Source organism: Amaranthus tricolor, chromosome 14 (assembly GCF_026212465.1).
Source record: "Amaranthus tricolor cultivar Red isolate AtriRed21 chromosome 14, ASM2621246v1, whole genome shotgun sequence".
Lineage (NCBI taxonomy): Eukaryota > Viridiplantae > Streptophyta > Magnoliopsida > Caryophyllales > Amaranthaceae > Amaranthus > Amaranthus tricolor.
In genome coordinates, this window is record NC_080060.1 from 11,392,945 (window position 1) to 11,416,660 (window position 23,716).

A 23,716-nucleotide genomic window follows, 5' to 3' on the forward strand; every position below is an offset into this window, starting at 1 on the left:
GGTTCCACGGAACCGTTGAGCCGGTTCAACCGGACCGGTTCCAGAACCGGTTCCATGGAACCGTTGGACCGGTTCTCCCGGACCGGTTCCGGTTCCAAACCGCGGGTTTTTTTACCCGGTTCACGACGGTTTTTTCCGGCGGTTTCACGGTTCCGGCAATTTTTTTCCGGCGGTTTCACGGTTTCGCGGTTCGGGGCGGTTCGGAACCTGTCGCAAACGGTTCCGGTTCCGGATCCGATTCCAAGCGGTTCGGTTCCGGGTAACCCGCCCCGTGGCCATGCCTAGCTTCATCATCACTATTTTTATACCCAGAGAAACCCTGTGTGTTACTACACTCCCCCAATTTCAAAACAGAATCACCACTTGCTCTAGTTCTTCGAATGACAAATCTTGACTTTGCACAAGCTCCTCCGAAATTTCATCTTCATCTTCCTCCTCATACGATAGCTCATAATCAAGATCTTGTGAATCATCCTCCTCAGATGCATCTTCATCACTTACCTTAGCACTATTACCAAAATCTGGCTCATCTTTAGAAAAATCATATTCAAGAGGTATGTACTGGTTGTTTGGCTTTTATTGATATTGTGGGGACCAGAACTTTCACTAAGGGAATCTTTTGCCTGAGATGCTCTCTTAGGGGTCAACTTTTTCCTATTCCCAATAGTAGACCAAACTTTACTATCTTTAGTACCACTTTTTGATATTTCTAGAATGAACATCTCATTATCCTTATCATTAACTACATATACAGATAATGCCATATTTTCAATAGCTATTTTAGACATTTTCCCAACACAAATATCATCGGTAACTCTCTTTAACCCTTCCAAAAAGGTAACAGTATTAGGTAGATGATACCAAAGACAAAACTTATGTTTTGCCCCAAGATCCTCCTTTACAATTCCTTCTAACTCAAAAAAGGACATCTTATCTGGGATATGTAGATGTTTTTACATATCCTATACACATACTCAAACCCCACAACTCCTTTTTTTAATACCCCACCATACCAAAACTTCAAAGTAATTGAGTCATTCACATTAGCCTAAAAACAAGCAAAAAACACTAAATTACATCCATTTTCATGTGAACAAACGTTTTTAATTAACATCAAGCAATATTCACAGCAGTGAATATTCCATCCGTTTTCGAGTAAATGGAAACAAAATTTCATCCATTTTCCAGTTCAGAAACGTTTTTAATTAAAACATCAAGCAATAATCAGAGAAGAATTCCAGCTGCAACATTCTTCGATTTGAGTATACCAGCAGCAGAAGCAATGTTCTTCGATTTGAGTATACCAGTAGCAGGATGCGTGAATGAGAGAGAAGCAGTAAGTGTGTAAGGAAGCAGCAAGTGTTCTTCAATTTCTTTTCCTTCATTTTATCCAAAAAAAAAAAAATTAAAATTAGCTCACCACATTTAGCCGGTTACAGGTAAAACTGAAACAGCCCAAACCAGCGTAAACAATATAATAATATCGTCTACAAAGCACAGCGGAAGACTTATAGAAGTCTGGGCTGAATCCGACCCGTGGCTCGATAGCCACAGCAACCAATATCAGAATATTTAAAAACTTTACATAACTGTAATACAATTAATTACAAACCAGTTATAAACTAAGTTAACTTTATAACACATGATTTGTCAAAATATCATGATAAGTTAACTTTCCAAAAACAATGTCCTCGCTATCGCAACACATGACACATAAAGGAGCATCATATCCATCCGCACTAAAGTTGGCAACCTGAAAGTGGACCTAACCCCTGTAAGAGATAGGCCCCATCATAAACTGTCAACAATTGAATTGTTGAGTAATCCAACAAACTATTACATTTATATACAAGTCATTAACAAACATCTTCAATAAAATTCCTTGTTTACTTGGTAACCATTTATAAACATTATTTTATCCAAGTCCAAACTCTTTTAAAAGATCGTTTGGTATCGACATAAATACGGCTATGAACCTTTAGTTCATAACGAATCAAAATACGGCTATAACTTTACAAGTTAATAGCGAAATAATACGGCAAATGAAACATATGCTTCCATTGTAAAACAGACAAAACTTTATATACCTAACATATTTATTCAAAACTCATTAAAAACAATAATGTAATAACAGTTTAAAATGTGGGAATATAATGAACCGTCAGGAAGTAGGCTTGATCTAAATCCTGAGAACACGGTGATCGTCATCACCGAAAATACAGTTCTTGCAAGAACGAAACGGGATCGGGGGCTCGAGACCGATCCGAATAACCATTACCTTTTATCAAGCTATAAAATTTCACAATAATCCGGATATAAATTCCCGTTGCCAATTCCCAAAAACGGACATTTTTTAATGTCGAATATTTTATTATAAAACAAAACAAGAATTCACTAAATTTTCTTTTGAAATCACAATCATAACTTAAAATATAAATCAATTCATCATCATTTAAAATACCAATCAATAAAGGGAGAATAATAACCCTAAAATTAATCTCAAATACCCAATAAATAACCTTAAACATCCAATTCATTTTATAGTTCCTACTTAATAAATTCCATTTTAGTACCATATCAGGACACCTGTTAGTAATTCGGTCATAACTTCCTCACAAGAACTTGTATAGAGGCGATTCAAATGGCTACGCAACCATGACTCAGAGATCTACTATTCTTATGAGACACTAAAACCCAGAAACAATCAAAACGACCCCGAAAATGGCAAAACAGAAAGCTTATTATTGATTTTCATGACAGCCTGTTGGTATTTCACTATTTTGAACATAACTCTCTCATACGAACTCATTTTGGAGCGATTAAAGTGCCCATACGACCGCGACTCGAAGATCTACTGTAACATCCCGGAAAAAACTCGGATCGTTAAAAGAGAGATTTTTATATTTTAAAAGAAAACCAAGCAGGACTCGAGTTTAAGCAAGATGTCATAAAGGCACGAGAAAACAAAATTTTTAAAGTTAAAACTTGCGGATCGAGTTCTACTTGAGTTATTGTAGATTAATTAGTGATATCGTAGTCTTAGCAGCGGATAAAAGATATGAAACCAAAAGTCCAAGGAGTACATCTCGAGAGCGAAGTCGCCTCTTGAATAAATCCATTTCTAAAAAGCTAATAAAGTTCGAAATTAAAATCCTTTCGTACTCTATCTCTTTTATTCTTCAGATGTAATCCTCACTCCCCAGCCTGCAACTTAACTCACTGCTAGTTATTAACCCCGAAAGGAAAAACAACATCATCGCAGGATCGTTAAGATCAAAGGTACACGTCAGCAAAAACATCTCTTATAACATTGACATTATAGCATAAAGCACAATGGCAACTTACCATACGTCGGCTACAGTTCAATATTTACTTTTTAATAAATTTCAAATGATTCATTGAGTTAGTCAGCCATACTGCTTTACTTTTCCTGGCCATACTGCCGGACCAAACCCCAAACTTCAAGAGTGAGACAATACATTAGGGGGAGCTAACCCCTAAGCAAGTCTCTACCATAGGCAACACGCCTTACTTCGGTGCCTATGGTTAAGTATGCATACCCCCGCGGTGGCTCATAATGCTCCCATAAACCGCGAGTAAAATTCTTTCCACCAATTGACGTCATACTACGTCTACTTTAAAGTTAGTGAGGTCATACTACCTCTACTCATCAAGTTATTGAAATCATATCTCTTGATTAGGAAAGCATAACATCATCTTCATACTTTACTCAATATATTATTATTATTATCATTTCTTTATAACAACCAATCCACGATGTACAAAGTTTTACTGCGTGTACGTACCTTAAGAAAGCAAAAGCAAATCTTAAATGAACCTATCAACTTCCCGTCACGAATCGACTTCCTACACGATTCAATCGTACATACGGGAATAAGCATATATTCACACTTTCTCAAACCACAATCAAGGCACACACACACACACATCTAACATCAAGCCATACTTGCAAACTATTCATGATCACACAACATACTTCATCACAACATAACATCCAATAAAATTCAGATTTAGTATTCTGTCCAGAACAATATGTTAACACTGTCAAACTGAAATTCCGACTTCACCGTTGCGTCCGAAAGGCGTCAAAACCCCGGGTACCAATTTTCATAATTGATAATGTACTCTAAGTATTTTTAACCTATTTTCAAGCCAAAAAGTGTCCCAAAAACATTTTTTTTACCATTTTCCTAACCCTACGGGATTCACCAAAATTCATCAACAAATGAATTCCAAAAGGTATATTGCCTCTCAAATATTAATGACCAAATTTATATAATTCTTATGAACCATCTTTGAGATTAAATTCATTGTTCACATATAAAAAAACACACACACACACTTTTTTTTTACATGAACATTTATATTTATATATAAATTTCAAAATCACCCATCACACAAACCAATCCTATTCTTCACATATATGCATATCTAAAAACTCTAAAAAGAAACATTCTTCATCAATTTAGATAGAAAAATACATCCCAAAATCATAAATGAAATTTTAAATTTATAAATTAAACATGTATTATAAGATAACACATATAATAATCATAGAATTTTAAATTAAAACTTAAGAATCAACATAGATTAAGAATTACACTTACAATTGTAAAAGAAAACACCAAATGATGAAGGGTAATGGAGTTGGGAATGTGGATTAGGAGGAATTTTGAGAGGATATGTTTTTTTTTTGTCCTTGGAAACTTTAGAAATGAACGGATGTCAACAATGAAAATGATTAAGGAATTAAGAAGGGTTAATTATATGGGATTAATGCCTTGATCCTTCATTACCCTAAGGGAGTTACAAGCTCCACCAAGAGTCCCTCCTTTTTTTTTTGAAAATAAAAGATGGGTTAAGGAAAAGTTTGGGCCCAAATAATTCTAATTGCCAAAAAGGATTGCAAATCTCATCACCAAGCCCAATAATAAATAAAAAAAAAATATATATATATATAGAAATAATATTATTAGTGAATTATTAAATATATCAGGAAGAAAATATCGGGAAAATATCGGGGTGTTACATCTACAAATCTCATGAAGACACCAGAACCCAAAAACAACCAGAACCGCTCAAAAATAGCCAAAACAGAAAGTTCAGTTTCGAAACTGAAATTTCAAAATCCAAAATACCAAGTTTTATACTAGAAATCAAATAACTCAAATAACCAATACTAATCAACATTAGCAAGAACCCAATTATCAATTGAACTCATATACTCCGATTACACTCAAGTTGATGCTTAAATTTGAACTAAAGACCCAAATTCAACCATGAATACTAAACTACTACCAAAATTCAACAATTATTGTTTATACTTAAGAACATAAAACTACTTTAAAACATTCAATTTATACTTAAATAAAATAGTTTGTGGATTACCTTGATGAGCAATTCTTCAATCAAAATTCAAAATCCAACTTCAAACACCAAAAGAAGATGGAGATGGTGATAGTACTAAATGTGTTCTTTTTCTACAATGCAAAAGCAAACATCAATTTTTCAGATTTTGAGTTTATGCTTTGGAAGAGGATGAATTTTCAGAATTTTACTCTAATTGATAGTGAAGGAGTAAGGGGAAGGAAGTATACAGGTTTATAAATAACGAGTTCGCTTGATGAATCATAAATTACGTGGCAAAATTACGGGTGACTCAACTTCATACTCATACTCATTAAAGTATGAGATGGATAATACACCCATATTATCTAAAAATCGTAGTAAAATTTTACTTTTAAAATGACAAACTCATTTTACTTATTAAAATAGTAATTTTTAACAAAGACGTTTTTATAACTGTTTCAAAAACAGTATTACAGCGGAAAACACATCTTAAACTTCGTATTATTCATGGTTAATTGAAAGTTCGTATTATTGTTGGGAAATAAATGAAAGTTCGTATTATTCAGAGTAATTTTTCCTAAGAATTAAAAAAAGTAGTTGAGACAATTTATAAATAGAAATATTACAAAGTATAAAGAACAATAAAAAATAGATATATTGACACACTCGAGTGTGAACTTGATTATGATTATTTTCTATGGCATGAGTGTTTTTTTTTTTTTGATTTTATTGTCTATATATTTTTGTAAAGAATTGTTAACTGGAGTCCTTTGTGGAAAGAAATTCTGAGAAATTCAAAGGCAAAAAGAGTGACAAATGAAGGTTGGTGCCTTGACACTCCTGATAATTACGTTTGGTATGCTTGAAATCAGTTGTACTGAACACATGTATGAATTCATTCTGTTGACCTTGGAGTATTTTCCTGCGACTTAGTTTGTTGGGGGCTGCCTTTGAGGATAATTTTGTATAGGAATTCTAGGTAGGGTTTATAGGAATGTAGTGAAGTAATTATTTTAGGAAATACTTTTTATGCTCTTTAATGTTTGTAATTTTTTTTATTTTTCTTTTTCGTATCCTTAATTTTGTATAATTAGGAACCCATGTATTCATTTGCATTTAGTACAAAGTGAGTATTCAAACCAAAACCCCTAATAACCTCTACATTATTCCCGCTTTTAATATTTTATCATGTTATCAGAGCCATAAAGTTTCGATCTAGAATCAACCTCCTTTTTTGGTTCTTATCACTTACCATTACTCACCTATAATGGTCGAACAGAGCAACGACTCTACAAACCAACTCATTTCCATGGAACAAGTAGAACTAATGTTTCAAATGTTCTAGAAAATAGATAGGAGGATGCCGAACCCTATGAAATGTGCAGAAGATATCATTTTATTAATTTCTTTATACAAAGACAACGTTTATATCAGTTTCTTGTTGGTATTAATGACAATTTGGACAAGGAAAAATGTGACTTACTCCACCAAGATCCTCTACCAACCCTTGACGCCGTATATGCTACCAAACGACGTGAAATCACATGCCGAGGTATTATGGGTGGCGACTCATCATCGGGACGAGGTCCCTCAGAGATTTGTAGTGGTATGGTTGTTCATCACCGGTCGGAAAATTCTTCATCCTGGCGTGAAGATCGAAGTTTTCTCAAATGTAGTCATTGTGGTGGCTCACGTCATACCAAGGATGGATGCTTTAAACTAATCGGGTACCCGGAGTGGTGGGAGGAGCTCAAGCAACGAAAAGCCGCCACCAAGGCCAAGGTTTCTTGGACCAGTGGCAAGACTAACCTCATCACAGTTCTTTCCAGCGATCAACAACCACAACAAAAACAAGTCACTGCTGATAAAGGGCCACGACTAGGTAACAATACAATCAACAATAGTGAAACTTCCTTCATTTCCATAACTAGCACAAGCAAAAATGGTGCCAAAATAAAACAAGCAACAACCAAAAATGGAAAAGGAAAAAATACAGTAGCCATTTGTGGGGAAAGGGAATCAGAGGAGAGAGAAAATAGGAGGTCAAACTTTAGTAAAATGAAACAACCAAGCACCGAAAATGGGGAAAGGAAAATATAGTAGCTAATTATGGGGAAGGGGAATTAGAGGAGAGAGAAAAAGAGAGGTCAGAATAAAGAGAAAAGGGAAATCAAATTTTGGGAAAGGGGATTTAATTTTGTCACAAAATAGTCCATTTTATAGGGAAAAAGAAATTAAAAAGCTAACCCATCAAAAACACCCCTTGTAACACCCCGAGTTTTTATGACGTCATTAATTAATATTTTAGTAACTTTTGGGGATTTTATAATTATATTAAATTATTTCTGAATTAATAAATTTCTTTCATATACGAATTTAAATGTGAACTTATATACATATATTAAAAATATAATTACGATTTCTCAAACAAAGAGGTTCGAATTAAAATGTGTGAGTCCACGAAGGTGAGTCTCTTAGTTGGGTCTCGTAAGAAAACAAATCGAGATGAAAAATAAATAAATATAATAATAATAATAATAATCATAATAATAGAAATAACGAGTATAAAAACGTTGAAACCCTAAACACTCAAGAGGGAGCCGTCACTTCTTTCCTTCTTCTCCTCCTTCTTTCTCTTCTTCTTCCTTCCTCCCTCACTCCCGCATTTTTCCCCCTTCCCGCACAGCAGCCCGGCAGCCACGAGGACACCAGCAGCCCCTTTTCTCCCCTGCGCCACCAGTGAACGACCAGCAGCAGCCGCGCCTTCTCCTTCCCGCAAGCAGCAGCAGCAGCAAGGCTGCGTTCTCCTCTGACCAGCAGCTGCGTTTTTCTTCTCGCCACCGCAGCACACTCCCTCCTCCCTCGCTGTGACTGGCCGGCAGCAGACCCACGAACAGCCGCCGGTTGCTGTTCGATTTAAGGCCCTCTCCAGCCATTCTTGGCTTTCGTGCACCACCACCACGACCTTCATCCTCCTCTTCACCATTCTTACTAGTTTTAATCTTTGTAAGCATCTCACTTTCCAATTGATTAGTTTACTAATTTTAATTAGAATCTACCATGTTCATGAGTTGTGTGTTGATTGTGTATTGTATTAGTCTCATTGAATTCTAGTATGGGTAGTAGTTAAAAGAATTGTCATTGAAATGAAATGATTAGGGTTTTATTTAGAGATGTGATTACTAGTAGTGTGTGTGTGTGTGTTTGTATGCTACTTTGGTGATGTAATGATTTATTGAATAATCTTATAAGTAGTTGAGACTTTGTTGATTATCGTGGTGGCAATTAGTAATGTTTTGATTACAATTGACTATAGAAATGGTTTTGGTTGTTAATTGGAAGTAGGAGTTGCTAATTGTTATTGATTTAATTGTAGAGAATTACTACTACCTTATTAGGTTGTTATTGATGTTGTAAATACGTAATTTCAATAAGTCATGAGCATAGTGTCTAACGTATTGTTGAGAGTTGCTAAAGTTACTCGTTGTGATGTTTGATTGTAGCTTTCCTAGCTTCAAAGAATGTAATAAATGGTATTACGATGTGGTAGCTTTAAGATTTGTCATTGTCATCATATTAGCACTATATTAACATCGTAAGATTTAAGTGTGATTTTTATTTTATTTTATTTGGTAACATGAACCAATATAACTCAAATTGGTCAATATAAAGGAACGATTTACATAATCCTTTTATTCTTAAATTGATGGAAAAACTTGTGTTATTGTTGAATTGACGATTATGCTTGGTGATTGAATGAAATGCGTACCTTGTCATGAACGGATGATAGTGGTTACTTTGGGTTCTAGCTGGTATGACAAAGTAGTTAAGAGAACTTATAAGTTCTATTCCTAACTTTTATAGGTTCCCAGTTTATAAGAGGAAAGTAGACCCTTAGTTGGGTGATTTATTGTAACTTGTGGTCGTGCAGTGACGCTCGCAGGTACGTACACGCAGTAACGAACTCTTATATGCAATTTTTATTTAAGACATTATTGTTCATTGTAATAATATGCACTGCATCAAAACTGAGATACTAGCGAGTACACCTTATACGAAACGCCGTCGACTATGAAATTCTTGCGCTTAGAATAGTTATAGAGAATGAAAGTGTTAGTAGGAGGCGGGGACCACCCCCCTTATTTATTTAAGAATTAGATTATGCCTAATTGGAGTTAGAATTACTCCTTTATAGGTGAATTTCATATTCTATTGAGTGGCTCAGTGGGTTTTGGCGCGCTGCTGTCCCAGGGCGCTCATTAATAGTTGAGATTAGAAGTTATTCCCATCTGATAAGGTACTATAATATGATTAGCTGGCGTGACTTAACTGGATTATGTCCGGTTGTTTTATTAGTCCCCTAGGTGAGGTTCGACGGGACCACCGTAAGGGGGGTATGAGCATGCTTGGGTCATTGGGCGCCGGGAGGCCGATAACGCCCCTTGACCGAGGTGTTACCATGCGGGCCTTGCAAACCCCAATATGGTGGCCTCTTCACTGGTTTAGTACCCCAGTGTGTTAGGTTTTTCCCGAAGGTAGGACCCGAGAGGGTCAGCTGGAGGGGGCATGAGCTCATACTTTGCCAATGGGCGCCGGGAGGCTGATAACGCCCTTGGCGGTGTCACTATGCCAGGAAGTAGAGAAAAGATCCACTGATAGAAAACTATTCAGTGATAGAAAGTTTATTCATTGATTGAAAGTTATGTAATGATAGAAGGTTCATTCTTTGGTAGAAAGCTTACGCGTTGATAGAACGTTTACTCTTTGGTAGAATATTTACTCTTGATAGAACATCTTTTATTGGTAGAATAGTTTATGCTATTGAGAAGTGTGCTTAAGTTAAGTTACAGCCTATGGTCACACTTACCCTAAGATAGATAAGCTCTATAAGGTCGTGCGTTAGGTATTCTGTTAATGCCTTGGTCGAGTTGAACTATGTGTGTTTTGCAAGAGTTTATGTTTGAAAGAAGGAGCGCGAAGACCTGCATTCTACCTAAGAGCACATGGTTCGGGTTGGAAAGCACGTAATGAAATTAAGAAGTATAAGTGGCCGATAAACGGTTACTATCTGTGCTTGCGTTTTATGAAATCACCTTATTCTGTTTTATGATATAATGCTATCTAGTAGTAGGCCTTATTATATTTGATGCTAGTTACTGACGTGTACGTGTTTGTGTTTATGTTTGATTGTTGATGACTTTCTATGATTGTCCTGCTATGACGCATTGGTCTTTGGTCCAATGTCGAGCAGCAGGAGGATCATAGACAGGCGTAGCAGGTACTGGAGCTTCCTATGTGTTGCATTGCATTTGGGAAAAGTGATGAGGGCGAAGCATAACCTGTGTCCTTACCGCTCTCTTTCGATTTTGTATCTCTTGTTATCTTTTGTAAATTTTGATTGTATATGTTTTGTTATGAGGCCTTGTGTCCTCCCACGTGTATTTGTATTTCCGCTGCGTAGTCTATAACACTGGAGGATTTTAAGGAGTTAAGTCTTTTTAAAACGCAAACATCGACACTGGAACCACGATCCATGCTTGGCATGTTGATTTGAGAAGCCGGCGACGAATTATTCCGCCGTGACATAGCTTCGATAGGCCGATGGTGCCTTTACCTTATTAACTTCTTAATTAACTTTTGTTTTTCTACAAAGGCGCACAGTTTTAAGGCAGATGCTGCCAAATTTTCCACTCACCTTTTTAAAATTAATATTTAACGTTTATATAAATTCTTTTCCTTTTTCTTTTATGTAACACCCGAATTTTCCTCTCGTCCCTTACGGTTTTGGTTTCGTTAAGGGGTCGGAAATTCAGGGGTGTTACACCCCTATCCAGCATCCCAGACCCGCGTCCCTACCCAGCAGGCCATATATGGGTCAAATCCTTCCCACTCCCCACTTGGCCTAATTTCTTCTCATTCATTTAATTCCGCCCTTCACTCATGGTCCATCTACTGATCCCTGTTCTTCTTGCGGCGCATTTACAACTCATACCCAATTGTTTTTTATTCTAAATAGAGATAATTCATCTATAGGCTTACTTTGTCAACCAAATTTTTCGCCTTAGATTTTTGATTGTGGGGCAACTGATATAATGACCTATGACTCCTCTGATCTTATTAATACCACCCCAATCACCCAACTAAAATTCAAACTGCCAATGGGGACTGTGTTGCTGTTACTAAGACTGGTACTATTGAGATTTCTCCCTCCATTAATTCACGCAATTGTCTTTTAATGCCCAGCGTGACTCATAAAAATCTATCTGTTAGTCAATTGATTAAAGAGCTTGATTGTACTGTTCTTATGACATCCAATGATTATACTGTATAGGATGCTCAGACCGAAACGATCATTGGACGTGGTATTGAACGAGGAGGTTTTTACTAAGTGGATGAGACGACTCAACAAAGTCAAGCTATACTTACTCGTGGGTCCACTGATCATCGACTCTGGATGTGGCATCGACGTTTGCGTCATCCTTTTCTAGCTTATCTTAAATATTTGTTCCCTTCCCTCACTAATAGTAATATGTCTTTAAATTGTGAAACTTGTGTCTTGGCCAAAAGTCACAAATACTCCTATTTGCCTAGTATCACTCATTCTGCTAGTCCTTTTTCTTAAATTCATTCTGATGTAAGGGGACCTGCTCCCAACTTTGATGATCATCACTTTTCTTATTATGTTTTATTTGTGGATGATTGTACTTGTATGAGTTGGGTGTAATTTTAGAAACACAAATCTGAGGTTTATACAGTTTTTGTTACTTTTTATAATATGCTTTGCACTCAATTTAATGCTATACAACGAATATTATGGTCTGACAATGGGGGAATACATTAACTCAGTTATGAAACAATTCAAATCTGACCATGGAATGCTTCACAAAACATCTTGTCCTGACACACCACAACAAAATGGGATTGTTGAACGCAAAAACCGCACCTTACTTGAGATCAACTGAGCCCTATTAATCGAGTCCCAAGCACCAGCTTCTTTTTGGCCTGAATCAATTGCCATAGCTACTTGTCTTACCAATCACCTTCTTTCTAAACCTCTTCACTACAAAACTCCTCTTGCAACTTTGGATTCCTTTGTCTCCCTACCTCCATCCTATTCCTTACCTCCTCGTCTCATTGGGTGTCTTGCCTATGTTCATCATCCTAAACACACTAGGACTAAACTTGAACCTCAAGCAATTAATAGTGTTTTCTTGGTTGTGGGGTGAATCAAAAGGGATACATATGTTTTGATCCTCAACAGAATAGGATGTACACTACTATGGATTATTAGTTCTTTGAGCACACATAATTTTACTCCCAGCCTGGTCCTCAGGGGGAGAAAGTTAGTGATGACCTAAGCTGGATAATATACCCAGTATTGATTGATCAGGATCTAAAAGAGCAAGTAGGCAAGACTATCGATGTTGTTTCCGAAGACATAGTATCTCCTCTTCTTACTACTCCAGTCCTATCTAATGAGCATCCTACATCACATGAGGTAATTTTTAAGCCCCAACAAGTCATAGATAATAACCTTGATTCTATTGCGAGTAATGATGTAACAAGCAGGTATGAGCTACCCCCTAAGAGTACAAAGGGAATTCGTCTAAGGAGATATGACCCTAAATAAGGGAATTCGTCTAAGGAGATATGACCCTAAATTTGAGGTATAAAGATCTCGATATCTAGTAAATATGGAAAATAATGAGACTTTTTCACAAACAGTTATGGCCTTTAATACTTCTCTTTATTCTAGTACTGTGCCTAATAATGTTGAAGAAGCTCTTGAAGAAATTTATGCTCTTAACAAAAACAAAACAAGGTAAAAGTGTGAGTTGCCTAAGGGTAAGAAGACAGTTAGATGCAAATAGGTATATACCATCAAGTTTTTGGTTGACGATACAGCCGGGAGGTAAAAGGCCAAATTGGTAGCAAGGATATACTCAGACTTATGGGGTATATTAGTCTGAGACTTTCTCTCTAGTGGCCAAAATTGATACAATACGGGTTCTTTTCTCGATTGATGCAAACAAAGATTGACTGCTACGCCAGTTTGATGTGTAGAATGCGTTATTACATGGAAAAATTGAAGACGAGGTGTATATGAAGGCTCCCCCTTGTTTCTCTAGTGACTACAATCTAGGGGAAGGATTAGACCTGGGAAAATTTGATCCGACCCGAAAATGAACACGGGACCCGACCCGACAAAACCCGAACCCGACCGACCCGAAAGAGACTTAATCCGAAACATGACCGACCCGATAATTACCCGACCGAAAATGACCCGACCGAAAACCGACCCGTTTTGACCGATTTAATATCAATTTTTAGAGTAATATCAATGTTAGAAATCATTTCAAATAAAATTTTAGTTTTCAAAGTATCTCAACATATTGAGTATATCACTTGAACCCTAAAACTCATCAATAGATCTCAAAAAACAAGTATTTAACGTCTTTTTAGCCATCGTAATTATTTTTCTTTAAAAACAGGACGTTATAATCATCTTAATTGAATACATGTATCTTGTTATATCAGTCAAATGAGTTTTTAATTCTTCTACATTTCAGTAAGCAAATCAATATAATTTATACGAACGTTTCGCACGTTTGAATGAGCTTTTCAAAAAACGAATGTCGCTACCCTAAATTATAAAACGCGTATCTTATAAGACGAAATAAGTACTTAGTTAGTTGTATATCTTTCCAACATGAAAATTGTGAAGATAATTTTAACGTCATTTTTATCTAACGTTACAATTATAATAAACAAAATAACTTTTATAAAGCGCGTATCTTATAAGTCTTTCAAAATAAGTATTAATTCCCCTATTTTTCTTGCACTTAAATGAACCTGACATACCAACTATTTTTTGAAAATCATACATTTAATTTCTCTAATGATTTTTTTTAGACATTTTAATGATTTTTTTTTATGTTGAATTAGTCGATTGGATATTCTAATGTTTTATGGTAACCCGTTGGGTCAATCCGAACCTACCCGAAACCCAGAGTGATCCGACCTGAAACTGACCTGATCCGAAACTGACCCGACCTGAAAATGACCCGACCGAAATTGATCCGACCCAAAATCCGACCGACCGACCGTTTTCCCAGGTCTAGGAAGGATGTATGTTGAACAAAGCTCCATATGGTCTAAAACAGTCTCTAAGGGCGTGGTTTGAGAGATTCACTACAACAAAGACAAGTTTGACTATAAACATAGTAACTCAGACCATAATTTGTTTCTTAAAAAACAAAATCATCATATCAAGTGCTTGATCATTTATGTACATGATATGATCATTATCGGAGATGATAAGGAAAAAATTTGTGTTCTCAAGGAGCAACTATCATGAGAATTTAAAGTGAAAGACCTTGGGCAACCGGGTATTTTCTTGGCAATGAGGTTTTGAGGTCAAAAGGAGGCATATTCATTAGTCAAAGGAAGTACATTCTTGACTTATTAGTAGCAACAGTCATGCTTGATTATAAGCATATAGAGACACCTATTATAACTAATCATGGTCTTCAGATGATTAAGAGAGAAAAGTTGGCAGATAGAGGACAGTACCAAAGAATGGTTGGCAAACTAATCTACTTGTCTCACACACAATCGGACATTGCTTATGCAGTTGGAGTAGTAAGTAGGTTCATGCATCAACTACAAATACACCATATGACAGTAGTTATGAGAATTCTAAAGTATCTGAAAGGTACAAGTAGCATAGGTATTCTGTTCAAGAAAAATAATCATTTAGACCTTCTAGCCTTGTGTGTTGGTCTTGTAGCGTGAAGGTGAAAGTTTGCATTACAGTTTGGTTTTCTACCCAAACCAAATCAAACTGAATTTTATTCGGTTTTCAATTTATGAGTCCAAAGTCAAACCAAATTTGTATAAACCGAAAATCGAGCACCGAATTATTAGAAGTGAAAACCGTACACCAAACTGAAAACCAAATTAAGACACAAATTTAAGACACAAATTTTGACATAGAAAACAAAAATTTACATATTGAATTTATGAAGAATATCTGTATCTATCATATTTACACAAAGAAGAACTAAAAATAAGAAACAAAAATTAAAACCCCTAATAATTTGCTTAAATTTCTTACAAATCTTAATTTATTTACTTATCTACTTTCTTTAAGGTGTCAAAAACCATAAATTTCTTACAAACCCAAATTTATTTACATATCTGCAATCAACCTAAAACGTAATTACAATGCAATTTAATAATTTTCCAGTAGTCTCCATTGTATGTTCATCCTCAACTTTTCCAGTTGCCGTCGATCGAAAAATTCTTCGAAAATAAAAACTAAAAAATTTTGCATGGTGTTCATCGTTCATTTTCCATCAATTGGCAAAATAAAACCTAAATAAAATTATTCCCTCAAACCTAAAAAGAATATCAAACAGAAAATAAGATCAATAAAATTGATCAAATTTCCCCAAAATATAGAAAATATCAAAGAAAATCTGAAAAAAAAAAAAGAAAATGTATGAAGTTTGAAGCAATATATTATGCTTGAGTTTTGAGGTAAAAATATTCATAGTTTTTTACTTCATCAATAATAAACCGTGAAAAGAGAAGATTAAGAGGAGAGAGAAAGCACAGGGGTGAGGGGACTGGGCAGGTAAAATTGGTGGGAGAGATCGAATTAGGGTTTTTTCTTATAAAATGTGGGTCATTTAGTTTGGGCCTAGGGAGTGCTCCTCTGTTTGGGCTTAAGAGTTAGGAGTAACAAAGTAATATTTTAGTTTATTTCGATTTTAATTCGGTGTTTTCGATTTTAGCATTTGAAAACCCAAATCAAACCGAATTTTATTCGGTTTTAAGTTTTCCAAACCATATACAAACCAAATTATAAAAAAAATCAAACCAAATTTCTAATTTGGTTTTGTTTGATTAGGTTTTCGGTTTTTAACCGAATAACTTTCGCCCATACAATGTGTTTTCTTTTGCCCCTTGTTGAGAACCTTCACCCTTGGTTTGGCCCCTTGTAAAGGTCTTGAAAGTCAGCCTTGTGGGTTGGTCTTGCAGCGTGCTTTCTTTTGCTGCCACGTGGGATCTTAATGTAAGGATGTTATACGTTGTGTTAGAGAGTGAAGGTGCTAGGATGCTGTAATTGCTACTTAGTTGTGGGGTGTGAAGGTGGTGGGTAGCTTCTTTCCTTGATGTGCTATAAATTTGTTATTTAGGGCTGTTGTGTGGCTACAGGTGTTGTTATTTGGGTTTCCAGTCTTGGGTGATGGTGGATAGTTTTTGTTGGTGTTTTGGGTGCTGGTTTTTCCATTTGGCTAGGTGTCGCAAGACTCGTTCTGGGATTCTTTTTTTGCGCTAGTGGCTAGGTCTGATGGTTGGATTTTGTTGTGATCGGTAAGGGGTGTGTATTGATACCGACTGATGTCTCCACTTGGTAGCTGGTAGGCCTAGTGTTGTCCAATACTGCCTTGGTTGTAGGCTGGTTGGTGTTGGAGGCTGTATAGTTGTGCTTGGTAGTTTATGGCTTGATAGTTACTTTGGAATTTCGGTTTTTGTTTATTGCTTCTTGGCCGTGCCCGTGTCTTTTTGAACCGTTCCCACGCATTGTTTGTTGTCTCCTTTGTGGAGTGGTGTTGCATGTTTGCATTGTGAAGATATTTTTTCTGTTTAGGTTGCTTAGGATTTTGACAGTGTCGGTTCTGATGTTTTATGGGCCTAAAGCTAAATGAAAAAAATTAGTTTCCCCTCTTGTAAAATTTTTAAAATGTAAATTGAGTTCAATGAGTTTTTTGTGAAGGAAAATTATTTATTACTATATTATTATAACATTACTGTTTTCTAGAAATTCTTTTGCAATTGATCTTTTATAATTTTGACTCATAAGCAACTAGAAATCATGTTAATTGAATACCAGCCCATCAATGTTTCTTTTTATAAAAAGAATTGTTGTATAAAAAACTTTAGTGTTTTGTCTACCAAATGAAAAACTTAGTTTGTGGTGACTACTCACTTTGCGGATAAAAAAGTATTTATCCCACAAGTAGAAAAATTTAAAACTCAAAATCAACTCATGAAATCTCTCATAACTATTTCTCCCTTTTCCTTAATATTCCCGTAATTGACAAAAAAAAAAAAAAGTTGTCACAAAATTTGATCAAAAGGAGCAAAAATAATGGATATGAAAAAGTACAAACAATAGGGCAATTCTTATACAATTAGCATGTAACATTAAAGTGAAATTGTTGAGGGCATATCATCTCAGCACCACATCAATTCTTAAGAAAAAAAACAATTTTATTATTTCAACTATATATTTTTCCTTTTTTTTAAACAAACTAATTAATACCTTCTTGTATGCGATAATTGGGATTAAGGAGAGTGTTTCTAATTGAAGATAACATTTTAGAGACATCACGCATGTCTGATCTTTCATTAGGAAGCTGAGAAGAGCAAGTAATTGCAATTTCAAGAATAGAAATTAGACCCTCTAATAACACTCTTTTTCTGTTGATATCTTCTTCATCTAAATCTTGAAGCAGATCATGGTCTAAGATATCTAACACTGGTCCAGGTAAGGCTTGTTTCACGTAGTCATGAAGGCTTATGCCTCCACAGAACATATGATTTGTAGGCTTCTTTCCTGTGAACATCTCTAGTAGCATGATCCCAAAACTATACACATCTCCTTTTGTAGACAACTCATTTCCCACTCCATATTCTACAATTAATCAACATATAGAAGTTATTAATCAACTAAAGAACATTTTTTACAATTGTTAAATTAAGTCAGACTTATCATCAAAGTTAGCTTATTATCGAGGAAAATCGAGGTGCACATAGAACTTCATAAGTTAAGGAGATACCATCCCAAAACCATATCCCAATAGGAGGAAAGGTTCCAATGACTTATAAAGTGTGCACATCATCTTTACTTCCACTAATGTGGGACCAACAATCCCAAAACAATGCGTGCATATCTATTTGTTTAGAAACCAACTCAACTAAAAGCTTAAGCTGATGGTTGAGACTAGGATATGTTATACTATACTCTTACACTATTATCAACTAACCTGGAGGAGTGTAACCAATTGTTCCTCGAACTCCTAGAGAGCTAGAAGGTTGATTTGTATGAGAGTTGTCACTGTTCTTTAAGAGAAATTTAGCCAATCCAAAGTCACTCACGCGCGCAACCATTTCTTTATCTAGAAGCACATTGCTGGGCTTGAGATCACAATGAACTATAGGTGTGCCGCAATGATAATGAAGATACTCCAAGGCGCTAGCAACATCGACTATAACATCAAGTCTATGTCGAAGATTTAAGTGTCTTGGTGCATTGTTTATGTTTGGAGTTGTGTCATTTGTCTTTGGATGTAACCATTCTTCCAAACTTCCATTCACCATGTATTCATAAACCATAGCCTTGAAATCAGTCCCTTGATGATCAATACTTGAGCATACAGTTATAACCTTGACTAAATTTCGATGTCTAATGTTTCGGAGGATGCCACATTCGGCTAAAAAGCTCTTAGATGCACCACCTTGCTCAAGGTTAAACATCTTGATTGCAATAATCGACGTATCTTGATCATCAAGGGTTCCTTTGTAAACCACCCCAAAGGTACCTCTACCAAGCAAATTTTCAGCTGAAAACCCATTTGTGGCTTTAAGAAGGGAATTGTAAGATAAATTTGGATAGTTTTCTAAATGATCATCAGAAGGCGTGTGTTGCTTCTTTGTCTTTCTGTAATGAAGGCAATATAGTGAGACAAGTAACGCCACCATCAAAACAACTCCTAGAACACCAAAAAGAACAGCCATTATAGTTCTTCCTTTATGGCCTACTCGCTTTTTTGAGTGCGTCTTGAATTTGCACTCGCGCAACTTCAACTCTATTACGCCTCCACAAAGTCTAGCATTTCCAAATAATGAAAAACCACTTGAATTGGAAAAGATTCCTCCTTGGGGTATTTCGCCTTCAAGGTCAATATTAAATGATATATTTAGCATTTGTAATGGAAGGCTCGCTAAAAATCCAGGAATTTCACCTGATAAATTGTTTTGTGATAAGTCTAACTTTTTAAGACTCTTCAATGCCTTCAACCCATCGGGAATGCTACCTTGGAGATAATTCTTCTTCATGGACAAGGAAACTAACCCTAAACAATCCCCAAGACTGTTCGGTATTACACCCGAGAAGTTGTTTACAGAAACATCGAAAAAAACAAGATTCTTAAGCTGGCCTATTTCTTCAGGGATAGAACCCATCAAGTGGTTATTTGATAAATCCATTGCATACAAGGAGATAATATTGAAAAGTTGTGTGGGTAACTTCCCACTTAAATTGTTGTTAGATATAGACAAATTAAGCAAATACCTACAATTCTCAAGAGTTAAGGGTATATGCCCTTCAAGCTTATTCTCATACAAGATAAGATTAGCCAACATTGATATATTCCCAATAGAAGATGGTATATTTCCTGATAATTGATTATCATTTAAGCCTAATAGGGAAAGATTTACAAGTTTACCTATCCCTTCTGGGATGACCCCATGAAGTTGATTATTATCAGCAGTAAATGTGTCCAAGTGTACAAGGTTTTCTATACAAGATGGTATTTCTCCATCTATGTAATTACCACCCATTTGTAAATCTATAAGCATTGAGAAATTACAAATAATACTTGGGAATTTCCCTCTAAAATTATTATTAAATATTTCAAGCATTTTCAAATTAGTGGAATTAGCCAAAGTAGAAATGAAGGTTAAATCACCCATAAATGAGTTGTCAAATATTTCTAACACTTGAAGATTTACTAACTTGTTTAGAGAAGGAACATGTCCTTGAAAATGGTTAGAGCTTAACTCAAGGACTTGTAAGTTGGAGGAATTCGATATCGAATTTGGAAGGAACCCATTAAACTTGTTAGAGGTAATATCAAACCAAGATAGATATGGAAGTGAGGTACCCAAATTTGAAGGAAGGGTACCCTCCAATAGATTCCCTCCTACATCAAATTGACTTAAAGATGTGAGGTTAAATATTGAGGGTGGGACCAGGCCAGACAACCTATTTCCAGGAACTGCAAGAACCTTTAAAGATTCTAGCTTGCCTAAGCTTTCAGGGATATCCCCAACTAAGTTATTTTCTAGTATATACAATCCTATTAGGGATGAAAAGTTCCCGACCCATGAAGGGATTTTGCCAATCAAATTGTTTTGGGACAGTGAAAGAAATTGTATGTTTAAGAGGGAACTAAATTGAGATGGGATTTCTCCAACTAACCTATTATTGTCGAGTGCAATGTCGATGAGGCTAGTACAAGCTGAAATGCTTGGAGGGATGTGACCTTCAAAGGCATTGTAATGGAGCCAAAGAACCTGTAATCTGTTTAACCGGCCTAGTTCAAGAGGAATTGTGCCAAAAAAATTGTTATGGTTTAAGTCTAATGTGTTTAAGAAGCTTAAGTTTCCGACAAATGGGGATAGGAAACCCGAGAGTTTTGAGGAGGTTAGTTTGAGACTGATAACTCGAGGGTGTCGAGGAGCACATGAAACGCCATACCACTGGCAAAAGTGAACACTTCTGTTCCAGGATCGGGTGCTCAATACACCAAGCGGGTCATTACTTATTTTGGCTTTGATTTCAAGTAATGCTAACCTGTCTGTTTCATTACTTCCTGCTATGCAGAAATCATGAAGACAGCAACATAATAGTAATGTTAGAATGATACAATACTTGTAGGAGGTTTTGCTTGACATTTTAAATTAAAGCTCAAGTTTATATTTGATTAGAGTACAATGCTCAAATGCTGTTTTTATAGGTTTTTTTGGTTAAGGGCTGGAGTTTTATAACTTCAACTTGGAATAATCAACGCGGTACTCATGATTATTTTGATCAGTCTGAAAGCAATCCACTTGAGTAGTGTACTACTTGATTACTCTATGAAAACAATGAGCTATTTTAATGGTTTTGACTTCCACCTTTAAACAGACCATCGGAAAATAATTCACTTGTGATCTTGTTTTCGAGAATTAGTGAAAAGTATATTAACATATGTACTTGATGAGCTACTCCTAATATTAATTGGTTTTAAGATGAAACTTCATCGAATTTATATGTAATCAATTTTTCTGTTGTGTGAGTTTCATGGACAAGCTTAAATTTTTCAAATGTATTGTTAATAATGAGATAAAAATGGGTCATCATCCATAAAGTAATGTGAAATGTGAATAGATTATATAATGACTACATGCACAACAAATCATTGAAAAAAAAAAGGAATTTGCAACTTTTTGATCACAACAACCAAGTTTTAAAAGCTTTAAAAGCTTTAACGGCATTTTTTATATTTAAAATATATATGCATTTAAAAGCTTTAACGGCAATTTTTATATTTAAAATATATATGCATTTAAAAGCTTTAACGGCAATTTTTATGCATTTAAAAACAAATTACCAATGATTATGATTTGTTGAGATCTATAAAATAACACCAAGTTTGCTATTTTGTAGTTATTAAGAAAATAAAATAAATAGTAAACAAATAAAGGGAGAGAAAGTAATATATATATATATATATATATATATATATATATATATATATATATATATATATATATATATATATATATATATATATATATATTGCATGTAGATCTGTTTAATTAATAGTTATGTCTGAGTTAATATTTCACTTTCAGTTGTAAGAATTGCTTAGTTACTTTTATTAAATTCTTTTATAGTTGTTTAGCCTTATATTTATTTTTTATCAGAAATAGATGTGGCAGTAATGGCCGCATAATTAGGTTTGATTTATGTTTTTCCTTAAAAATGTTTTTTAAATTAACCTAATTTTAGTGGTGTTACAAAGTGGTATATAGATTAGGTTTAAGATCATTTGGTTAATATTTAGTTAAAATTGGTTAAATTTAATAAGATAGATTAGATAAAATTAAATTGAACTTAGGGTAAATAAATTAATGTAATTCAATTATATTAAGTTTTGAGCATGGGATACATATTTGAAGTGCTTAATTTATATGTTATTATTTGATTGCTTATATCTATTATCATTCTGTCTTAAAATATCTTAAAGTACTTTTTATTTATTTGCAAGTTGATGTGAGAAGCAACCCTTCCAATCCAAACCCTTTTATAAATTCTTGTATCGAGTTATCTTTTACTTGTTTTTATTTAGTAAGAAATCGGTTAAGTATCTAGGACAAACTTCTTAAAGGAGGGTATAATATGACTATAAAATCGTCTAATTAAAGTATTTCAGTGTTTATGAGTTTTAACTTTACGTTCGAAGACGAACTTTTATTTTAAGGGGGAGTGTATGTAATATTTGTTTCTTTAAAAAAACAATAATATAATAAATAACAACCACATTTTACACCTATAAATTAAACCATTTTACTCTTTTACTCATTCATTACTTTTATTTTCTTTCTTCTTCTTCTTATTCTTCTTCTCTCATCAACCATTTATTTTTTCTTTACATCTATTATCAATTTCTTTTTCCCCATTATAGTATTTTTCAATGTTTAGACATTTTCTATCTACAAATTACAAACAACGATTATACTTCAGACGTCAAGTTAGTAAATAAAGGTCGATAGGAGCGTACATTTATATTCTAGGCTCGTTTACAAGATAATTCTCAATGTCCATCCAATTAGAATTATCTCGTTATTATTGTGTGCTAAGTGATGATTAATGTGTTTAAATGGAATGCGTGATTTTATATGATATTATCTTGTATGATATTATATTTATATATTTAATTGTCAAATTATATTTACTACGAATTATGTCAAAGGTTTAATTTATAACATTATTTTTTCGGACAAAGAGAAATTTTCATTAATCCAAACAGAGACAATACAAAACAACACAGAGATGCTTCTACACCTTTAAAATTTGCATCAGTATGAAAGTGAAACCCACCTTTTAGAAAGATTTGAACCACATAACAATATTATTTTGATGAAATTTATATTATTATTATTATTATTATTATTATTATTATTATTATTATTATTAAAATTATTATTATTATTATCATTATTATTATTATTATTATTATTATTATTATTATTATTATTATTATTATTATTATTATTATTATTATTATTATTAGTTTAATAACGATTTTAAATGCGGTTAAATTTCAAAGTGAAATATTTTTGATATTAATTCTTGTTACCACCAAATGAGATTAAAATGGTGATTTGGCAAATGAGATTTGAGTTAGATATTCTTGAGATATATTGTTGTTGGGAAAATATATGATCATAAAATAAAATATACTACTATAATATAATATTTGAATATATGTTTGTGTGCTCACAA

At 34.5% G+C, this 23,716-nt stretch overlaps 1 protein-coding gene and 1 long non-coding RNA gene across 2 annotated transcripts; both read right to left on the bottom strand.

Moving 5' to 3' along the window:
- Nucleotides 1–807: 807 nt before the first annotated feature.
- On the bottom strand, nt 808–7,546 carry LOC130799929 (uncharacterized). The gene is made up of 5 exons (XR_009039349.1): nt 6,854–7,546; nt 5,410–5,501; nt 3,807–3,867; nt 1,613–3,219; nt 808–1,379 (listed from the first exon to the last, which is right to left on the bottom strand). It is a non-coding gene; the product is annotated as an uncharacterized LOC130799929 (long non-coding RNA).
- Nucleotides 7,547–17,533: 9,987 nt separating this feature from the next.
- Nucleotides 17,534–21,192, bottom strand: LOC130799873 (probable LRR receptor-like serine/threonine-protein kinase At3g47570). Its single transcript, XM_057663147.1, has 2 exons — nt 18,429–21,192; nt 17,534–18,076 (listed from the first exon to the last, which is right to left on the bottom strand). Exons 1-2 carry the CDS (start codon nt 21,118–21,120, stop codon nt 17,694–17,696), a joined length of 3,075 nt encoding a protein of 1,024 aa, XP_057519130.1. The 5' UTR covers nt 21,121–21,192; the 3' UTR covers nt 17,534–17,693.
- Nucleotides 21,193–23,716: the final 2,524 nt, after the last annotated feature.

Coding starts and splice junctions, on each gene's coding strand:
- LOC130799873 (XM_057663147.1), bottom strand. CDS start 21,120: ATGTCAAGCAAAACCTCCTACAAGTATTGTATCATTCTAACATTACTA. Junction 18,077..18,428: donor AATTGGTTACACTCCTCCAG/GTTAGTTGATAA, acceptor GATTAATTGTAG/AATATGGAGTGGGAAATGAG.